Source organism: Sciurus vulgaris, assembly GCF_902686455.1.
Source record: "Sciurus vulgaris genome assembly, chromosome: 3".
Classification (NCBI taxonomy): domain Eukaryota; kingdom Metazoa; phylum Chordata; class Mammalia; order Rodentia; family Sciuridae; genus Sciurus; species Sciurus vulgaris.
The window spans coordinates 56,772,922-56,796,491 of NC_136463.1; the positions used below are offsets into that span (position 1 = coordinate 56,772,922).

Genomic DNA, 23,570 nt, shown 5'->3' on the forward strand with positions numbered 1-23,570 from the left:
CCACGAAGGCACCAATTGTCTTCCATTATTCCCTAGACTGTTGGTGGTCAAACTAGGAATGAGGATGTGTGTGTATGAGAATCAAATAGATTTGACTTTCATTTTCTGTTTATAGTTATTCTTTTCTATTTTATATTCCTATTGGTTTATAATGTGTTTCTGGTGTATTTATTTGAAAGCCCTTACATGGCTTCCTGCAGGTGTTGTCACAGTATGAATTTCACAGAAATCTATCTCCTGTTTTGAAGTATTTCCCTGATATCACACAGCTGTATTGTTCAGTTAAGAAAATGTTCATTTGTAATTTTCCCAGGGGTTTGAGGAAATACATGAGTATCATAGTCATTGATTCAAGATCACATGCAATGAGTGTAACTTCACAGAATCATAAGGCTTTTCCTCAACAATTCTGTCCTATGAAAAGCATGCTGCCAAACAATCCTTTAGACATGTTGAATGTTAACACAATTTGGGATTTAGTGATGTGACACAACACTCTCATTTTAAGTTGAAAAGCAGTGAAACATGTAGCCTCTCTATGGCATGTAGGCCTTACATGTAGTAAATTATGCATCTGGCACATAACCCCACAGCATCACTACTTCCAGATCCCTCATTAGCCCCTCCAGTCTAAAAGAGTATTAAGTCTGGTATTCTCAATTTCTTCTTTAAAAACAGTCCATTCATTTATTAAAAGTTAAAATTTCTAACTATAACATGTTGGACATTTCAGCACCTAGCTAAAAATTGATACTACTCTCATCTAAGCCAAGAATCATAATTTTTGTTTATTATAGTCTCTGCATAAATACAAATCCCTCACCTACATAAAAGCAAGGGATGTGCCAGGATGTGATTTTTCTTTCCTTTAAAGAATTGTTAAACAATTCTACAGCTACGAAATTGCTACAATGTCACTTTAGTGATCAAGTTAAATAACTATGGTTTTCCAAAAGCTTACATAACATCATTATTAAACAAGTGGAAATTTTTAATAATGGAGAAGCGGTAGAGAAAAATAGGCTTGTATTTTCATTCAATATCTTAAAATATGAATTTTTAAAATATTTTTCCATGTTGATAGATCTTTATTCATTTATTTATATGTGGGGCTGAGAATCGAACCCAGTGCTTCACACATGCTAGGCAAGTGCTCTACCACTGAGCCACAACCCCAGCCCCAAATATGACATTTTTATAGGACAAGATGTAAAAGCAGCTTTTTCTCAAGAATCTTTGGTGATTGTAATCTGCCTTTTGATTAGTGGACTGTGCCATGTTATACCTGGGGGAGGTGGGAAACATGGCCCTGCCCCTTTCTATTGTTTCCCCTCTTTGTATCCCTCTGGTAGTTCTATGTACCCAGTGTTTAATTAGCACTGAGCTACTTTCATATTCTGTATAAGCCAGAAGCAAACGTTTTCCATACTGGATCCTCTATCTTCAAGTGCTTCTCTGCTCATCTCATCCCTGTGAACATCAAGGTGCAGTCATCACAAACATTCCAGCTGCTGTGGCATTTGGTTAAAACCTTGATTTGAATGTTTTTCAGATAATTATACAATTAACTCTCTATATATTTTTCCTGCAAGATTGTGATCTCCAAGAACAATGTCAATGATAGAATATAGCAAAAAAAAAAAATCCTAGTGTATTATAGGGGCTCAAAAATATGACTTGAAAAAATAATAAACAAATAAATATGTAAATGGAACTAAATGAATGAATAGAAAAAATAAATTCTCTTATTAATCATAAATAATCAACATATTGCAAAACTGTGGGCCCATGCCTGCTCATAGCTTATGTAGTATATTGATAAACAGCAGGCAAATCTATGCAAATTAAGGAAAATAATCATTGGCAATACTTTCTAATTAATGCTCTAAAACCATGAAGTATAAGTTTTGCATTTCAGTGATGAAAGCCTTTATGGTGAAATTTCATTTAAGTCTAGAAACCAGAGGTCAAGTACCTCAGCATTTCATTTAAATTTTACTTTTCAAGGTGGAAGAGTCACTGTTTGAAACATAAAAGAAAAACTTGTTTAAACTATTAATTTACTAATTTAGACTATCAATTAAGGATATCATAATCTAGGTATATGTAATGATTATTCTTTCAAATTTATTGGATATTTTATATTTCTCTTAATTCTTCAACTTTCAGCAACATTTAATCCTGCTAACCTATTACTTTAACCACCCTTAAAACACAGTCTTTGTTTTCCTGTATTCTCTAGATTCATTTATTCCTTTGGCATTTTCTGTCTCACTTGTACACCCAGTACCATTAATATGGCTATTAAATGCTACAGTTACTCAAACTTCAGTTTTATGACCTCTTCTACTTTCATTTTGCTTTCATTCCATAGTGTGTCTTATCTATTCTCTAGATTTGATTACCACCCATGTGACAAAGTATTTCAAGCCCGAGTCTGCAGTTTTAACTCTTGTTTCAGAATCACCTAACTTCTAAATTAACATTTCATATTTATCTTCCTTTAGAATTATTAATTAAGGAGCAAAAACTATTACCTGACCAATAACCAAGAGTAAGTTACAAACACCACTGGAATACCGAAGTTTAGAAAGATTCATGAAATTGTTAAAATAAGCATTGACAATGGAAGGATTTAGGAATAAAAATAAAAAGCATTTAAATTCTTCAGACAAGAAGAATAATTAGTATATAAAAATTTATTGACTAATTTGATGTTATGATTTAGATATGAGGTGTCCTCCAAAAGCTCCTATGTGAGAAAATACTAGAATATTTAGAGGTGAAATGATTAGGTTATGAGAGCCTTAATCTAATCAGTGCATTAGTCTACTGACAGGGATTAACTGGGTGATAACATTGGCAGGTAGGATGCGGTTGGAGGAACTCAGTCACAGGAGGCGTGTCTTTGGGGTATACATTGTGACCTTGGTCTGCTTCCTTGTTGTCATGTCCTGAGCTGCTTTCCTCTGCGAGGCCTTTCTGCCTTGATGTTCTGCTTCACCCAGAGCAATGGAGCTGGCCTTCTGTGAACAGAGACCTCTGAAACCATGAGTGTCAAATAAACTTTTCCCCCTTTACATTATTCCTATCAGGTATTTTGGTCACACACAGCAGTGAAAGAGCTGACTGAAATAATTGAATTTATTGCAATAATGAAATAATTGTCATAATAATCTACACAAAATCTACACCATATTTAATGGAAACACGTCAAAAATATTGTTCTTAAAAACTGAGAATTGAAAAAAAATGCCCCTTCTCACTCTTTCTATTTATACCAGAAATTTTTGCCAATGCAATGAGATAAGAAAGAGGTAACATAAGTATAAGAATCAGTTCTTTTATTTGCAGAAGATTTGATTGTCTATAAAAACAATTTCTTTCTAAGGTGTTTATGAATAAATTGTATCTATTTGTTTGTTTTTTTGTTCTCAGAGTTTTGGTAGTACTGTGATACAATAAGAAACATGTATTTGTCTTGTCCTCCAGTACCTTGTTCAGAACTCCTAAAACTCAGAATCTCTGAATTGACATTATGTACTAATGAGATGATTGATGGGTCAGAGTTCCTTAACAGCCTCAGGATAGGAGATGGTTTCCAGGGAAACGAATTCTGTAATTAGATGTTTGAATTATCCAACCTGACCCCTAATCTCTTGAGAGGAGCAGGGGCTAAAAATTGAGCTGATCATCAGTATCTATTGATTTAATCAATCATGCCTATATAAAGAGGACTTCATAAAGGCTCCAAAGAAGCATCAGGTTTTCTGGTTACAGGGAGGTGTCTGGAGAAGGTGTGGAAGAACTGCAGCCCTTCCCCTATTCCTTCTGTACCTCACCCTATGCATCTCTTCCTTATGGCTGTTCCAAATTGTATTCTTTTTAATACACAGGTAATAATAAGGAAAGTACTTTACTGAATTCTATGTGCTGTTGTAGCAAATGATTGAACTAGAGAAGGGGTCAAGAGAAATTCTGAATTATAGCCAGTTGATAAAAATTACAGATAACAACCTGGATTTGCATTTGGTGTTGAAATTTGGGATGGTATCATGAATTAAGTCTTTAATCTATGAGATCTGATGTGGCCTCCGAGTACATAGTGTTAGAATTGAGTTGAACTGACAGAATCAGAGAAATGGGTATTTGGTGTGTGTATGGGGGTGGGGAAGACCCACATATTTGGTCAGTAGAAGTATTAGAAGTAGAAGTGAGAATATACAAGAAGAACAAACAACCGTTATTTTCTATGCAACTGTGTGAGAATTTTATGGAAAATTTTATTGCAAAACCAAAATATTTAAATGGTGTTTACACCCCATATTACTGATAAGAATCAGTATAATAGAAATACTGTCTCTATTCTACATCTAAAATATCAATGTATCTCCATTAAAATATTGTGAGAAGTTCTCCATAAAGATGGTGTATTAAAAATTAATATTGACAAATCTAGGACAAAGAATAGCTGAAAGACTTTGTATAAGAGCAAAGTGGTAGATTTGGCCATAGTAGCTTTGGTTTGCATATATGGGGTCCCCCAACACCTCATGTATGAGGCAAGGCAAGAAAGTTTAGAGGTGAAATAATTGGATTACGAGAGCCTTAACCTAAGCAGTGCATTAATCCACTGAAATGGATTAACTGGGCAGTAACTATAGGCAGGTAGGTTTTTACTGGAGGAGGCAGGACCCTGGGGGAGTGTCTCTCAGAGATATGTTTTGTCCCTGGTGAGGGGAACTTTATCTCTCTGCTTTCTGATTGCCATGTCTTGAGATGCTTTCCTCCTCCACACCATTCTATCTGATGTTCTGCCTCACCTTGGGGACCAGAACTGTGGATTCTGCTGTCTATTAGTTTTTAAGAGTTATCACAAAACTATGGGAATGTTAAAAGTACAGAAGAGCAAATCCAGAATCAGATCTCATAATAATTATAGACATGATAGATTATGGAGGCACAAATAAGAGATTATAAGATTTTAATGCTTTGGGAATGGATCAATCTTAAGGAAAATTGAGAAACCTGGATACCTACTTCATAGTATAGACAAACATATCCAATGTGAGATAATTGAAAATCCTTATAACTTTTAAAATTAAAATGAAGGGGATAAATTTTTTCATGACATTCATTTAGAGAAGGATTCCTTGAACTAGACACACACAGCATAAACCATGAAGAGAAGAGTCATAAACCTGAATACTTTCAAACTGAAAACTTTCACATGATACTTCATTAAAAAGGATAAAATTTATGTACAAACAAAGCATTTTTGGCAAATATAATAACTAACAATAACAACATTAAAATAAAATCTAGAGTTAACTAATTGTCCCCTGAGCTACTAAGGAAATGACAGCCAAATTACAAAAGACCAATGGATAGATATACTAGAACTAAGGAAGAGGAATTCAAATGACAATGAAACATGAGAAAGTTTCTTACACCTAACTAATACAAATAAACTGATAACATTTTTAGCATTGATTTCTAGAATGGTTTTTAAAATTTAATACTATGAGTACTCTTAAGAATGTCAAGGAATAAAAACATTTAAATTAATTATTTGAGGGAAAAATTAGGCTTATGTGGTGTTATGGTTTGGATATGAGGTGTCCCCCAAAAGCTCACATGTGAGACAATACAAGAAGGTTCAGAGGAGAAACGATTGGGTTGTAAGAGTCTTAACCCAATCGGTGATTTAATTCTCTGATAGGAATTAACTGAGTGATAAATGAAATGGTAGGGTGTGACTGGAGGAGATTGGAATTGAGGCATGGTTTTGAGGTGTATATTTTGTATCTGGAGAGTGGAGACTCTCTGCTTCATGATGATGTGAGCTGCTTCCCTCTACCACACTCTTCCACCATAATGTTCTGCCTTATCTGCCCCAAGGAATGGAGCCAGCCTTTTATGGACTAAGACCTCTGAAACTGTGAGCCCTCAAATAAACCTTTCCTCTGTAATTGTGCTGCTCAGATCATTTAGTTACAGAAGTAAAAGAAGCTGACTAAAACATGTGATAATGCTGAAAATAGGCATAGTCTCTAACAAACACCAAAAAACTCATTCCTCAGAGAAATTCAAACCTGCTCAAATGTAAAAAGTGACATGTCCAAGAATGTTTACTGTTCTTTATAGTAATGGAAAATAAAAAGCAAGCAATATGTCCATTGACAGGAGAATGAGCAAATAAATTGTGGTCTACTTGTAGAATGGAAAGCTTTATATTAGTTAAATGATTGAACTATAATTTGGGGACTGACTCTGTTATGGAGCACCAATATCCACAGGTTTCTTGACATTTCTCATCTCCCATGCAATTCTGACATGTTCCAAGAAATAAAAAGTGAAATGTTACAGGTAACTTCTTGGCCAAGATGTTAAATACCTAATGCACTGCCCCTTCTTTTCTGTTCCTTTGTTTTCCACTTCTATAGGAAACACAGCTAAGATAGTGGAGCCGTGTGATAGAAGAAACTCAGATCCATAGGTCACCACATGCAGAAGAGCTACTTAATATTTCATATGAGTAAAAATCTTTGAATCTCAGATACAGATGAAATAAAAACTTTAATTTTTATTACATTGCAACTTGTGTTTACATGATGTGATATATCTTTTAAAAAATGATTTTTTTGTACTGGAGATTGAACCCAGGAGCACTTAACCACTGAGCCACATCCCCAGCTCTTTTCATTTTTTATTTTGAGATGGGACCTCACAAAGTTGCTGAGGCTGGCCTTGAACGTGCAATCCTCTTGCCTCAGTCTCCCGAGTCATTGGTTTTATAGACGTGTGTTACCACACCTGGTTACGGTATGCTACATCTTTGGAAATTACTCCACAAGTCAGTTTGAACCATGTGATAGTTGATGATATTCATTTATTTATTCATTTGCCTGAGAATTATAACTATGCTGATATAAAATAGAATTCATTTAAAATAGTTGACATTAAAGAAAACAAGACAGGATCAGACAATGGCTTACAGTTGGCTATGCAGTCTGGAAAACAGGCAGGTAAAGACAGGGAGGCACGGGAACTCATTTGTAGAGAGATGTAATTAATGATTAAAGAAATTAAAATAAGACTTTCCATCAATCCAAAATCAAGAAAAGAATAATTAATATTAAATAATAATAAAAATATTTCACAGTGTTGAGGAGATACATATAGTCATTGCTGATGATGGCGTCACTAGTGAAAAGTTTGCCTGATGAACTCTTCCACAGCTCTCAGGAGTTAAAGAAATGGTCACCTATTTGACTCTGGCTTTTCTCTCTGGGATCTAAGGAAATTTTCACAGAAAAAAATAGTTCTAAGTTGCCACACCTTTAATAGTTTGATCAACATTACAATAAGGATCAATTAACTTGTGGCAAGTCTACCTCATGGAACATTGTCATTATTCTGTGAATGCCATCTAGGTAAATTTTTTTTAGGTTAAGGTCTGTGGCTAATAATGAAAAGAATAATAAATGCTCTATATTAGTTAGGGTTACTGCTTAGCATTACCACTATTGCTGTCCAGGTGTTCTCTCCCCAAACTGAATGTTCACTATCAAGGTGCAATTCCATAATTTTACATCCTCAAACATAAAGGGATCTTCAGATGTCATTGGTTCCCACTTTTCAATTTGAAAATGAGGAAACAGACCCAGAGGAAAGAAGTGACTTGCCCAGAGTCTATCCAAAAGTCAGGACTTGTATATCTCACTCAGGTCAAGACTTCTCTGACATTCCTGGGAGATCAACAGGGCTGGGCACCCCAAAGACAGTGAATAATTGTTGCCAAGCGAATGGTCAAGCTGGAGAAGTTCATCCCATTAGAGGGAATAGTCAGCTCCACAAGCATTACAAGGCAGACAGGCAAATGAAGGGCATGGGACAGAGACAGGGAGAGTGAGCTTGGGAGAAATTGGTCCAGCCTTGGAAATTGAGTGTACTTCACTAGATCCAGGAGGATGCTCTGCTGAGGTCAGTGAGGAAGTCAGGACAGTCAGGAGGCTTTGAAATGAAGAGAAAAAATTATCTTTTTCTGAAACAAGCTGGATAGGACAGAGATCCTGGCATCTCCAATCTGGCCATGGAGTGAAGGCAGTACCTCACAAGTTTATGAAGAGCAGCAGCTCCACTTGGGATATGAGCCTCAGCTGCCCTAATCTCAGTCCTGCTATCCTGGGGTGACTACCAGTACCTGTGGCTCCTCTTACTCTCCCTTGACTTCTGGGGCTGGGGCTCAGAGAAGGACTGCTGGGGCCACAGTGGGAAGTGGACACCCAAGTCCCAGTTCTGCACAATGCTCTTCTCATATGGGGATTAGGAGGAGGAGTCAAATGCTGATGTTGCAACATTAGGCCTTATGATCAAAGTTCTGCATGGAGAAAGCCAGGGAGAAGAGGAGTGGGTCTCCTGGCCATTGGTCTTTAACCAGTCCTCTCAGGTCATTTCCCTGAGTAGGAAGCTGAGGAGTGACTGCAATATCCTCTGAGCCTGGTGGGTCAACCCAGCCAGCCACCATGCTGAGGACTATCTCAGTTTCAGGATCCCAGATACATTCATTCCTACTCTCCCACTCAGTCTCTTTAGCAGGGTAGGCAAGGGGAAGCCAGACTGTTTGAGGGCTGAGGGGTCTTTATGGGGCCAAGGATTTCAGAGGCTGCTGTAGCTCTCCATGGAGTTTTCTGGTTAATTAATTAGTGGGTGACTCCCTCTGCTCTGGCCTTCATGTCACCCATCCCACCTTTGACTGTGGAGCCAAGTCTTCTTCTCCAGGTTACACCTGCCATAATTCTCCCTCTTAAACCCCTGGGTCTATGCAGTGGTGACCAGAGCCTGGTCACACCCACAGGTGAGTTCACAGGCAGAAAACTTGTTGGCAGGGAATAGAATAATCAGTGGAGAAAGGCAAGGTAGGTAGGTCAAGTGCCTGAGGGAGGGAGATAAATACTTACCTGCCCACGTGAGGCAGACAGCACAGGAAAGTGACTGAATCACAGGTGGGATCCAGAACCTGGAATTGCAATTCTGACTCATCCCCTGATTGCTGAATGACTTCAGGTACAGTGTTCTCCTGGTGTTGCTTCCCCTGCTTCTGATATGGTGTTGGGTGAGATGATATCAGAGAATCATTACCAGTTGCCTGATATCAAGACGGTAAGATGAACTCCTTGACAATGTCCTGCTCATCTCTGAATGCCTTCCCTGCCTGCTGCTCCACTACCTGCCTGACATGGAGTAGACATAACAGGTAAGATTGCTAAATAGATTGTTGAAGAGAAATGAGTAAGATGTTGGCAAAGAAAATTAGAGGAAGGGAGGAGATGTTTGGAATGAAAAAACTCATCTCAGGTTAAAACTGCCATCAAAGAGAAAGCAATTTTGCACCCCATTGAGAGAAGAATCTGGATTGTCCAGGAAGAAACTGGATTCATGGATTGGATAGAGGCCCCCCAGGACTGAGAGTGCAGGGTCCAGGTACTGTTCTCCCTGTGTACCATTACCCACTACTCCTCTATTAAAGCAGACAGACCTGAGCAGGGGAGTGAGGGGGAGGGAGCAGTGAGCAGGCATCTATGTGTGAACTTGTATGGAGTCCCACTGTGTCTGGGAGAACCCACTGAGGTCTCTATGTCTCTGTCATTTGTGTATGGGGTCTGTGTGTAAGTCTTCATGTGTAAGTGGCATGTGTGCTATGTTTTCTGTAGTTCATGGATTGTGTGTGTTTCTGTGTGTGTTAGTGACTATGACTCTGTGTGTGCTCCATGTGGTGATCCTGTCCTAGTGAGTGTGAGTGCATGCCTGGCATGCCCATGTGTCTGGATGTGTCAAGATATGCCTGTGTCTTTATGCAGGTGTGTGCCCTGTGTACTTCTGTGTCTTGGTGTATCTGAGTGACGTCTGCAGTAGGGCTTAGGGCAGCAACTTGTGTGGAAGACAAGGTACTGTTCCTACATCTGATATAGCCCTGCTTCATTTTTCTATTTTAGGTGAGTTCTTCCTACCTATTTCAAATCAGTACCTACTATATCTGGGCCTTAGGAAAGGACCCTGCATCAATAGTAGCAATTCAGTACCAAGGAAAGCCAGTCAAGTGCCAGACATTGCAGAGAAAGCTAACATAAATCCAGTGAACCTTATCTCCCTAACACTGAAAGTGGTTAGGAGGTGGAGGGTTGACATTTACAAAGCACCTACTGTTTCCTGTGTTGTGCTTTAACCATTATACTATGAGGAGGGTATAATGATCCATTGTTGGAGGAAAAAATGTAGCTCAAAGATATTAAGTAAATTCCCTAAAGCTTCCCTTATTGTTTCCTTCATACATGCTATTCCTTTTTTCTAAAATCAACTTCCACTCTTGTCTGTCCAGTGAATTCCTTTGAACTGGCCCTGCTCAAATGCCACCTCTTCTCCGGAGCCTACTCTGTCAAAAGAGTTTGGGCAAAGCCCTGTCTAGCCCAAGGGTCAGATGGGAAAAGATAACTAATTATATGTCCTCAGAAGCCTCATTATCTAGTGGGGAAGATGAGCATCACAGCAGAAGTCACTTTAGTGTCAGCAAAGGAGGATTAAGTTCCAAATGAGAATTACAAGAGATAGAGGAGAGAGGCAGTTATGGGGGCTACAGATATGGGGCTTCTTGGAGGAAGTGGAACCGGGGTTGGATATTGGGATAGGGTAGAAAAAGCATTCCAGGTGGGATGGAGAGAGCAGGGGTGGGGCATGTGAGAGAGGTGTAAGAGACAGTAAAAAGGCCAGCCTGGCTGAGGTCAGGGGAAGTGGAAGCCTATGGAAATGGGGGGAAGACTAAAGAGAATGCTAGGAGCCATGTTGGAAAACTGTGGACACCAGGCTGAGCAGTCTGCTCTATCCACCAGGCAGCATGGATACTGGCTGGGCGGTAAGCTACTTGGGAAGAGCATGACTCAGGAATTCCCAGGGCCCTTGCAATTTTGTCTGTCTGCCTCTCTCTACATAGTACTGTTGTTGCAGCCCACAGGAAAGACACTGAAGTCTCTGAACCGAGACGGATGATCATGCATCTGCCTCCAAGCCTGGGAACCTCTGGCCAGGAGAGAGACCAGCCTACATACTCTGCCGAAGCAGTTGAGGTCTGGCATGCTGCCCTTCAAGTGAAAGAATCCAACATTTCTGTGCTATCTTCTTACTTTGTGTCCTTTCTTCCTCTCCACCCCATCTCCATCAACTCTGCATTAAGTATTAAAGAGGAGGAAGCCACATTTTAGCTCCAAGTCACACATGCAAAACATAAAAAAAAATCTTCCTTTGCTTTCACATTCTCTTTCCCCAACCTGCCCTACCCTTCCCATTCACACATGACTTTCTACTCATTCTTCCAAACTTATTTGAGTCTCACCTCTTCTTTGGAATCTTCCCCATATCAGCCAGAAGAGGAAATCACCCTCACTTTGTTCATACAGTTAGTGCAGTGTTTATTACATTGTGCATAGCTGGAGGTCAAGGACAATGGCTGCCTTACCTCTGCAGCCCCAGAGCCCACAACGCCTTCCCCCAGCAAGCACTCAATAATCAGGCATGAATGGTAAGCTTGAGCCATCTTATTGCCCTAGGGAACTCCACACAGACCAACCCCAGCTTGAGCACTGCCCAATTTCTCTTAAGAAAACATTGGTCTGGCCGTCGGACGGGCGGGAAGGGGCGGCCGCTCGGGCAGGATGGCGGCTGCGGCAGCGGCGGTGGGCGCGGGCGCCGGCGCTGGGGGCCAGGGTGCTGCGGGCAGTGGCTGCGGGGCGCGCGAGGGTGCGCGGGTGGCAGCGCTGTGCCTGCTGTGGTACGCTCTGAGCGCGGGCGGCAACGTGGTCAACAAGGTGATTCTGAGCGCCTTCCCGTTCCCGGTGACCGTGTCGCTGTGCCACATCCTGGCGCTGTGCGCGGGACTCCCGCCGCTCCTCCGCGCCAGGCGTGTGCCCCCCGCACCGCCTGTCTCCCCGGGCCAGGCCCGCATCCATCCGCCGGCCCGCGGCTGCCGCCACGCTTCTACCCCCGCTACGTGCTGCCGCTCGCCTTTGGCAAGTATTTTGCGTCTGTGTCAGCGCACGTCAGCATCTGGAAGGTGCCCGTGTCCTACGCGCACACTGTCAAGGCCACCATGCCCATCTGGGTAGTCCTCCTGTCCCGGATCATCATGAAGGAGAAGCAGAGCACCAAGGTCATCCCCATCATCAGCGGCGTCCTGCTGGCCACTGTCACTGAATTGTCATTTGACATGTGGGGACTCGTCAGTGCCCTTGCTGCCACACTGTGCTTCTCGCTTCAGAACATATTCTCCAAAAAGGTATTGAGAGATTCACGGATCCACCATCTCACCCTGCTGAACATCCTGGGCTGCCATGCTGTCTTCTTTATGATCCCTATATGGGTCCTGGTGGACCTCTCAGCTTTCCTGGTCAGCAGTGACTTGACCTATGTCTCCCAGTGGCCCTGGACACTCCTGCTCCTGGCTGCGAGTGGCTTCTGTAACTTTGCCCAGAATGTTATTGCCTTCAGGATCCTCAACCTCATCAGCCCCCCAAGCTACTCCGTGGCCAACGCCACAAAGAGAATCATGGTCATCACAGTGTCCCTGATCATGCTGCGCAACCCGGTCACCAGCACCAATGTACTGGGCATGATGACAGCCATCCTGGGGGTCTTCCTGTACAATAAGACCAAGTATGATGCAAACCAGCAAGCCAGGAGGCACCTGCTCCCGGTCTCCACGGCGGACCTGAGCAGCAAGGAGCGCCACCGGAGCCCACTGGAGAAGCCCAACGGCATCCTCTTCCCCCAGTATAGAGACTATCAGTATGGCCGCAACAACATCCTGACAGATCACTTTCAGTACAGCCGGCAGAGCCACCCAAACGCGTGCACTTTGAACCGCTATGACGTATAGAGTGCAGAGGCTGGGGCGGGACATCCTGCGACCCCTGCCCCTGCGCCCCCGGCAGCATCGCGACTTCTGACAAGCAGTGAATGTACCACCCTGCTGAGAGAACGGTGTGCGGCTTACCATCAGGAGACCCTGGGGTTTCTGGCCCCCAAGTGGGCAGCCGGGGACATGACTACAGCACGGACGGTGGTGGGCTCTGGGCAGAGGGAAAACCGAATGGAGACCGGTGATGCTCCTTCTTCCTGGAGTCTGTCATCACGGGGCCGTGACCCTACGGAGCTCTTGGCCAGATTTCACCTTTCCATGTGGAGTTCTTCCTCAAGCAGTGTGTTTCACACTTCTTGCTCAGCTTTCCAAGGGGACATCCCTGACCAGAGAAGGGAGCTCGCTGTGGACACAGACCTGGGAGCAAGCATGAGCTGATGTCCTGGGGGATGGAGGAGAGGATCGTAGGTAGTGCTTGAGGATGACAGGCTAGCTGCTTTAATTTTACTGCTTGGACACGCAGAGGACCAACTTGGGCATCGTGCAGGCAAGTGGCCTGGAAGAGTTACTCCAGACACCCCAGCAACCAGGATGGACCAGCACCCCAGTCAGCCCCCAGGCTGTTGGCAGTTACAGGCAAGCACCGTGGAGTGAGCGCCTCGCAGGTGGCACTGAACTCCTGGGCTTGAGTCTTTGACTGCAGATTGGAGTCAGAGTCCACCCAAATCCAGGGGAAGGGAAATGGCGTCTCCATCGTCCACCTTTCTCTTCCCTTGCCAGAGCAGGGCACGTCCCCTCTCCAGGCAGCACACAGGATCTTTAGGAATCATGTGTCTCAAGCTGTGTTTCTGTGGTACTTGTTGTCTTTTTGTACGAGTCTTGGCCGCTTCAGTGATGACTTGGAAGGCTGTTTGGTGGGGAAATCTTGATTTCATGAGGATCTTGCATTTTTCTAAGGAATATTTTATAGTTGTGTGTTTTTATGCCACGGTCCCCATTAGGGGACACAGCAAGACTGGCTTATGGATCGGAATTCATCATTTCTAAATGTTTAAAAAGAAGAAAAGTTCCTAATGGTGATGCCTATCTGACTAGTTTGGTAATAAGCAAGAAGCAGCGAAGTGTTCTGAAGCTTTTCTCTTGATGACCACAATCACTGAAAATGGACGGAATCCAGAATATTATCTCAATATTTTGTGTGACAACACCATCAGTGGTTTGCGTCCATGATCTGCTTTTGTGTTGTGTGTACGTTAGGATGAACCATCTCCTAGATAAGGGGAGAAGGGGGAGCACCAAGCTAGGGTTTTGTTTGCCAAATCAGATTCTTTGGTTAATAATGCATTTGGGAGCTGGGCACAGTGGCACGTACCTATGGTCCCAGCTACTAGGGAAGCTGAAGCAGGAAGATCCCCTAAACCCAGAAGTTGAAGGCCATCCTGGGCAACAAGGTGAGACCCTGCTTCAAAAAAGCTTTTAAAAGTTTGGGTTTGGGCAGAATCATATCAGGAAAATTATAGGACCCCAGGATGGCAAGGTCCCCATTGTGGCCTTAGTCTTTTTTGGCATCACAAAGGGGCCGTGCCCTCACAGAGGGACCACTGACTTGGCTTCTGGGGTCTTTTTGATGATACCTGCCCTTCTTTCTTCAGCACTGTTCCCAAACTCCAGCTACATTTGGGGACAGTGGGTCACAGATAGGACACCAATTCGCCCTTTATCTCCTGTTGAATGCAGTGTTTCCCCATTCAGAGAGGAAGTAACACTGCTTCTGCTTGACTCCTGGTTGTGTTGGGTTTTATTTTGTGTTTTGCTGTTGATAATTGGAATTTTGTATTGAAGAGGTTCAGTTTTGTCTGCTTATGAATGGGCCTTCCTCCTTGTCTAAGTTTACTCATCAGCGGCCTCAGGAGAATCCCTGTTTGTCCGTCTGTGGTTCACTTGCTTAATACATATCTTGATCCCAGGTTTTAAGACTTGCTAGGTAAAATAGGAAGAAACAGTCCTGATGGTGTTGCTTCTGAACAGTCCTGCCGAGTGCCTTCACCAGAAGCTGTGGAGCCTGCGGATGAACTGTTCTCACTGGTGAATGCAGTTCTGCACTGCAAAGGTGTTATGGTAGTTGTTTACGATTATAGTTAAGTGATTCCTCAAACATATCATTGAACTCCAAAATGAATTATGCCTCTATTTGGATTTAATGAAATTTCTAATGTTACTGAAATTTGCATATTAACTTGTTTTCCTTTTCCAAAGCAAGATCTGCTGGTGAGAGGAAATGACTGTCTGGTTTTATTATGGTTTATAAATTAATAAATGGGATATTTAATTCTGTAAAAAAAAAAAAGAAAAGAAAAGAAAACATTGACAAAGCAAAGGTGAATGAAAAAGGACCTGGAAATTAGGTCCTGTGAGAAAGAATCTAAAGCTCCAATGATCTTCGGATTGAAGAATACATCTGTAGACCTAGAACAGATTCCTTTGATTGCTATATGAAAACAAACAAACAAACAAAAACCTCCAAAACACAGAGGGAGCAGAGTTGGCACGTGTTGTCCCTAGAGGCCAAAACTGATGCCATTTGTTGCAGAAAAGCAGGTTTTAGTTGAGATTAAGAAGAATAACTAAATAACTGTAGCCCTCCAGGACTGGACTGAACCACCTCAAGAAGCCATAGAAAAAAACCAGTGGATTTATATATGGGGAAAAGAGAACCAAGATCTATCAGCATCCATTCTGTGCTACTCCTTATACATATATTACCTCACTTTATCTTGATATCAGCCATGTAAAGCAGAAATCATCATTTTATAGGTGAATCATCATTTTATATAGGACCATCATTTTATAGATGAGATGACTAAAGAGTAAATGTTTACACAGCCGTTGGGATGAAAGCCCACTTGGCTGTGACTTCACAGATAATGCTTCTTCTGCCACATCAGGCAGCTGCCTAAGGAGATGTTGGGAAGTGAAGGTCAGGAGCTCTGTAAAGAAGAATAGTGCACTGAAAAATAAATGGATGATTTTGAGGGGTGCCCAGGTTTAGCTTTTCCATACTCCTCTTCTATGATGGGTCAAGGAGTGGGGTTTGCAGGAACTAAGGAGGTGATTTCTCTGAAACAGATAATGGGTGACAATGGCAGAGAAGCAGAAAAATGAAAGCAGGATACATCTGGGGCTTATCCTGGAAGTTGACAGGTCAGGTATGGCTATTGAACTTTCCCTTCACCCTCTCTTCTGCACCCTTCCTTCATTTCTGGATAAATTTTTGTATACAGCTCACTGGACAAGGCAGGCAGATGCAGCTTCTTCCTGAGAGAAGGATTTTGATAGGAGTTGACTTGGTCCACTCTCTGGGATCTCACCAAAGCCTGACCAGTGTTCCTGGCAAAGGGTGGACAGAATAGATTGGAAGAAGAACACTTTGGAGCAACAGGAGAAAAGTGAAGTGTTTTAAGGAAGAGATTGAATGGGAGCCAAAATAAATGCATTATTTCTGAAATCAATGAAGTCATGGCTAACTGAGAAATGTAACAGATTTTGTACAACTGATTTTATGCACTGAGATAAGAGCAAGAATAAACTTTGCCCAGGGTCTTGGTGTCAAAAAGTGGATGCTTCCCCTTCTTCAGTCCATGCCTCTTCTACCAACAACACCACACAATCTCTTCCCACTGTCAGGAATACCCTCTCCTCCTACACCAGAGCACATCTATTTGGTGACCTCCTATACATTCTTCAAGGCCTGATTCAAGTCCTACACTATTTTGAATTCTTTCCAAACTCCTCCAAGAAATTAGAAACACACTAAGACACTCTGCATGTTGCTCCAGATCAAACTTTTCCAGGATAGAAGCTAAGACTTCTTCATCTCCCTGTCTCCCCCAGTATCCTATACAGGGGTCAAAAAAATCATGTACAACAGGGCAATTCCAGTCCTCCACCTGTTTTGTAAATAAAGTTTTATTGCAACATGACCATGGCTATTCACTTACTTTTTGTGGGCCACTGCTTTTGCACTATGAAAGCAGAGTGGTGAGTGGTGTAGCTGCAACACAAATGGTATGACCCACAAGCCTAAAATATATACTATAGGATCCTTTATGGAAATGGTTGATCAATTGGTGAATTAGTATACAATGAGTGGTAAAAATGAATGGCAAATGCAGTAAGGCATTTTGTGAAGAGATTTAGACTCATATTTAGATGACCTGGGTCCTAACTCATTGAAATATGATGATGATGATGATGATGACAACAACGACGACAGACCAATGATGAGTAGACAGATGAAATTATAAGACTTATTATGTGACTTGACTTATTATGTGTCAGGAACTGTGCTAACAATTTTAAACTTTATTACTCATTCTTTATCCTCATAACCAAGCCCAAGGATAGAAACTAGTGTTTTCCTCATTAAAGGATAAATTGAGAGGCTGCCTACATCGTGGAGATAAGCAGTGGGCAGATAACCTGCCCAGCCAGCAGGCCAAGGACAGAAGTCATAACTGAACAACTCTGCCTGACCCCTGCACCTAGGTCGGTGCCATCACTGGTTGGTCGTAGTCGTGGAGCGAGCTGATGGGCAAGTCCGGGTGCCTGCATCACAGAGGTAGCAGGTGGGCACCCAACCCACCTGCCTTGTGGAGCTGGGCGGCAGGTAGCCAACCCACCCTACGACCAGGCCAAATGCAGACGCCACCACTCAGCCACCCCACCTGACCACCACGCTGAGGTTTGTGCCATCACGGAGTTAGCCAGAGGCTTCTTTATAGGCTGGTGCAGGCATTTTGAATTACTCCTGAGGGCGTGGCCATCATCATTGGAAGGGCAACTCCCTTCCTGAGACACCTACAGGAGGCTAGAAGACCCATGACAAGACCCAGGAGCCAACAAGAGGAGGTACTGAGAGACTTGGGACCAACTCAGAGCCACCGGGGAATATACTCCACCTGAAGGCCACCACCCCAAGAAGGCTAGCTTCCTAGTGGAACACCACATTATCAAGTTCCTCCAATACTTCAGGCTACTGAAAGCTAAGAGGTGAGTTATTGGAAATCTATAGAGACAATATTAGTCAATAGAGGAAATCTGCAATATCCCAGAGTTTCTAGAGGGGAAGATACCAGAGCAATATGAAAAAACAAGGGAAGAAAATGTCCCAAACAAACCTAGATGGTATAGCAATAAAATCCAATGACAGCATGCCAAAAGAAATGTCAGAAAGGGAGTTCAGAATGTACATAATCAAAATGATCAGGGAAGCAAATGATGAGACGAAACAGCAAATTCAGGCATTGAATGATTGCACCAATCAACAGTTAAAAGAGCAAATACAGGAAGCAAGAGATCATTTCAATAAAGAGTTAGAGATATTGAAAAAAAACAAACAGAAATCCTTGAAATGAAGGAAACAATGAACCAAATTAAAAACTCCATAGAAAGCATAACCAATAGGATAGAACATCTGGAAGACAGAACCTCAGATATTGAAGACAAAATATTTAATCTTGAAAACAAAGTTGACCAAACAGAGAAGATGGTAAGAAAACATGAACAGAATCTACAAGAACTATGGGATATCATGAAAGGGACAAATTTAAGAATTATCAGGATTGAGGAAGGCACAGAGAAACAAACCAAAGGAATGAACAATCTATTCAATGAAATAATATCAGAAAATTTCCCAAATCTGAAGAATGAAATGGAAAATCAAGTACAAGAGGGTTATAGGACTTCAAATGCACAAAATTACAATGGACCCACACCAAGGCACATTGTAATGAAAATACCTAACATACAAAATAAAGACAGAATTTTAAAGGCTGCAAGAAAAAACAATCAAATCACATTCAGGGGGAAACCAATACAGATATCAGCAGATTTTTCAATCCAGACCCTAAAAGCTAGAAGGTCCTGGAACAACATTTTTCAAGCCCTGAAAGAAAATGGATGCCAACCAAGAATCTTATACCCAGCAAAACTTACCTTCAGATTTGATGATGAAAGAAATCCTTCCATGATAAACAAAAGCTAAAAGAATTTACAAAAAGAAAGATGGCATTACAGAACATTGCCAGCAAAATATTCCATGAGGAAGAGATGAAAAACAACAATGTAGGTCAGCAAAGGGAGAAACTACCCTAAAGTAACTGCCAAATAAAGGAGAAATCAAGGTGTGTCAAAAAAAAAAAAAAAATGAGCCAAATGACCAGGAATACAAATCATATCTCAACAATAACCCTGAATGTTAATGGCCTGAACTCATCAATCAAAAGACATAGACTGACAATTGGATTAAAAAGAAAGATCCAACAATTTGCTGCCTGCAAGAGACTTATCTTACCGAAAGAGATACCCACAGACGAAAGGTGAAAGGATAGGGAAAAACATACCATGCACATGGACACAGCAAAAAAGCTGGAGTATCCATCCTCATTTCAGATAATGTGAACTTCAAACCAAAGTTAGTCAGAAGGGATAAAGAAGGACATTTCATACTACTTAAGGGAAGCATAAATCAGCAAAACATAGCAATCATAAATATCTATGCCCCAAACAGTGGCTCATCCATATATGTCAAACAAATTCTTCTCAATGCCAGAAATCAAACAGGCCACAACACAATAATACTAGGTGATTTTAAACACCTCTCTCACCACTGGACATATCCTCCAAACAAAAATTGAACAAAGAAACCGTAGATCTCAAAAATACAATGAAAAATTTAGACTTAATGGACATTTATAAAATATACCATCCAACAAAGAGCAAATACACTTTCTTCCCAGCAGCACATGAATCCTTCTCTAAAATAGACCGTGTTTTATGCCACAAAGCTACTGTTAGCAAATATAAGAAGATAGAGATACTACCTTGTATTCTTTCAGATCATAATGGATTCAAATTGGAAATAAATGACAGAATAAAAAACAGAAACTTCTCCAATACCTGGAGATTAAATAAGACACTATTATATGATGAATGGATAGCAGAAGACATCAGAAGGGAAATAAAAAAATTCTTAAAAGTAAACGAGAACAAGACACATCATATCAAAATCTCTGGGACACTATGAAAGCAGTACTAAGAGGAAGATTTATTTCACAGGATGCATTCAACAAAAGAAGTAGAAATCAATAAATAAATGACCTAAGACTACAGCTCAAAGCCCTAGAAAAAGAAGAGCAGACCAACACCAAAAGTAGTAGAATACAAGAAATAGTTAAAATCAGAGCCAAAATCAATGAAATTGAAACAAAAGAAACAATCAGAAAAATTAACAAAATAAATAGTTGGTTCTTTGAAAAAATAAGCAAAATTGATAAACCCTTAGCCACACTAACAAAGAGAAAGAGGGAGAAAACTCAAATTACTAAAATTCAGAATAAACAAGGAAATATCACAACAGACAAGAGTGAAATACAAAGCATAATTAGAAGCTATTTGAAAATCTGTATTCCATGCTATTGTGAATGGGGTAATTTTCCAAATTTCTCTTTCTGAATATTCATCACTTATGAATAAAAATGAATTGGAGTTATGAACATTGATCTTGTATCCTGCTACTTTACTGAATTCACTTATGAGTTCTAAAAGTTTTCTGGTGTAATTCCAGGTTCCTCTAAATATATAATCATGTCATCATCGAACAGGGATAGTTTGAGTTCTTCTTTCCAACTCGTATCCCTTTAATTTCTTTGGTTTGTCTAATTGCTCTGGCTAGAGTTTCAAGGATGATGTTGAATAGAAGTGGAGAAGAGGCATCCCTGCCTTGTTCCAATTTTTCGGAGGAATGCTTTCAGTTTTTCACCATTTAGAATGATACTGGCCATGGGCTTATCGTTGATAGCCTGTACAATGTTAAGGAATGTTCCCACTACCCCAATTTTTTCTAGTGTTTTGAGCATGAAGGATGTTAGGAATCAATCTCACAAAAGAGGTGAAAGACCTCTACAATGAGAACTACAGAACACTAAAGAAAGAAATTAAAGAAAACCATAAAAGATGGAAAGATCTCCCATAGTCTTGGATGGGCAGAATTAATATTGTCAAAATGTCCATACTACCAAAAGTGCTATACAGATTCAATGCAATTCCAGTTAAAATTCCAATGATGTACCTTACAGAAATGGAGCAAGCAATTATGAAATTCATTTGGAAGAATAAGAAACCCAGAATAGCTAAAGCAATCCTCAGCAGAAAGAGCGAAGCAGGGGGTATTGCAATACCAGATCTTCAACTCTATTACAAAGCAATAGTAACATAAATGGCATTTATTGGTACCGAAATAGACAGGTAGATCAAAGGTACAGGATAGAGGACATGGACACAAACCCAAATATATACAATTTTCTCATACTAGACAAAGGGGCCAAAAATATGCAATGGAGAAAAGAGAGCCTATTCAACAAATGGTGCTGGGAAAACTGGAAAACCATATGCAACAGAATGAAACTAAATCCCTATGTCTCACCCTGCACAAAACTCAACTCAAAATGGATCAAGGACCTCGGAATCAGACCAGAGACCCTCATCTTATAGAAGAAAAAGTAGGTCCAAATCTTCAACTTGTTGGCTTAGGATCAGACTTCCTCAACAGGACTCCCATAGCTCAAGAATTAAATGCAAGAATCAATAACTGGGATAGATTCAAACTAAAAAGCTTTCTCTCAGCAAAGGAAACTATGAGCAATGTGAAGAGAGAGCCTACAGAGTGGGAGAATATCTTTGCCAATCATACTTCAGATAGAGCACTAATTTCCAGAATCTGTAAAGAATTCAAAAAACTCTACACCAAGAATACAAATAACCCAATCAACAAATATGCTAAGGATATGAACAGACACTTCACAGATGATCTACAAGCAATCAACAAACATATGAAAATATGTTCAACATCTCTAGTAATAAGAGAAATGCAAATCAAAACTACTCTAAGATTCCATCTCACCCCAATCAGAATGGTGATTATCAAGAATACAAGCAACAATAGGTGTTGGAAAGGATGTGGGGGAAAAGGTACACTCATACATTGCTGGTGGGGTTGCAAATTAGTGCAGCCACTCTGGAAAGCAGTATGGAGATTCCTCAGAAAGCTTGAAATGGAACCAGCATTTGACCCAGCTATCCCACTCCTTGGCCTATACCCAAAGGACTTAAAATCAGCATACTATAGAAATACAGCCACATCAATGTTCATAGCTGCTCAATTCACCATAGCCAGATTGTGGAACCAACCTAGATGACCCTCAGTTGATGAATGGATAAAGAAACTGTGGTGTGTGTGTGTGTGTATATATACACACACCATGGAATATTACTCCATCATAAAGAATGATAAAATTATGGCATTTGTAGGCAAATGGATGCAGTTGGAGAATATCATGCTAAGTGAGATAATTCAATCTCAAAAAACCAAAGGACGAATGATCTCACTGATAAGTGGATGATGACACATATGGGGGTGGGAAGAGGGCAAGAATGGAGGAAGTAGGGACTCTATAGAGGGATAAGATGGGTGGGAGGGGTCGTGGGGAGGGAACAAAGCAGAATGAATCAAAAACTATTACCCTGGGTAAATGCATGATTACACAAATGGTATGCCTCTACTTCATGTACAAACAGAGAAACAAGATGTATCCCATTTGTTTACAATAAAAATGAATTAACAAAAAGGAATAAACTAAGACCTCTAGAGGACATAGTACCTTAGTAGTAAAGTCAGGACTCAAACTCAGATATGACTTACAACAAAACTGGAGACTTAACCATTACCTTAGAACACCCCTGTGAAAAGCAGTTTCTTCATAAAATTAGGATCATTCAATGAACAATGCGGTTTTCAATCTGTTTTAGCAAGCAGAAGTCTTTATTACCAAAATTTTTGTAAATACGATACATGTAGGATGTGTATCAAAATTTATCCATGGAAACTTGACATGCAGGAAGCCCACCTGGACTTCCTCAGAACTTAGACCCACTATCTTCCCTCACTCCTCAGCATTCCCACCTGGCCGGGTCCTCAACTGCTCTGGTCAACCTCATATCAGGCCCAGAGTTCCTCCTCCTTGGCCTGATGGATGACACAGTCACCCACCCGGTGTTGTTCCTGCTCTTCCTCAGCGTCTATCTGCTCAATGCCCTGGGCAGCCTGAGCATGGTGGTACTGGTGAGGTCTGATGGGGCTCTGAGCTCCCCTATGTATTACTGCTTGGGTCACCTGAGCCTTGTGGATGCCTGCTTTGCCACGGTCACAGTCCCTGGACTGCTGGCCAGCCTGCTGCACCCTGACCACGTCATATCCTTCAAGCATGCTTTGGGCTTCTTTTTTGGCTCTGGGCATCACGGAGAGCTACCTCCTGGCTGCCATGTTTGGGGGGAACGAAGGAAGATAAGACAAGGAAGTTCTACCTGTTTGTGGAAAAGGGAAAGAAGAGTGTGACTCATGGCAAAGGGGGGATGGAGAGGAGCCTGGAGAAGCAGGGGAGGTCTGAGGAGGAGTTTTTCCACATTTTTTACTTGTGCATTAGAGCTGTGCATAATGATGGGATTTGTTGTTACATAGTCATACATGTACACGATGTAACAGCGTGATCTGGCCACTATCACTCCCCAAAACTTCTCCCCTCCCTCCTCACCTCCCAGCCCTAGT

At 41.3% G+C, this 23,570-nt stretch overlaps 1 protein-coding gene and 1 pseudogene across 2 annotated transcripts in view; one reads left to right on the forward strand and one right to left on the reverse strand.

Annotated features, from left to right (window-relative positions):
* Window positions 1-23,570, reverse strand: part of LOC306655724 (olfactory receptor 1E5-like) — a 517,137-nt pseudogene that overhangs the window by 258,780 nt on the left and 234,787 nt on the right. The window lies entirely within an intron of this gene.
* LOC306656222 (solute carrier family 35 member E1-like) lies at window positions 11,708-14,913 on the forward strand. Its single transcript, XM_079131205.1, is given in 2 exon segments — window positions 11,708-11,981; window positions 11,984-14,913. Coding segments are annotated over 2 exon segments (1,218 nt in total). The 5' UTR covers window position 11,708; the 3' UTR covers window positions 12,929-14,913.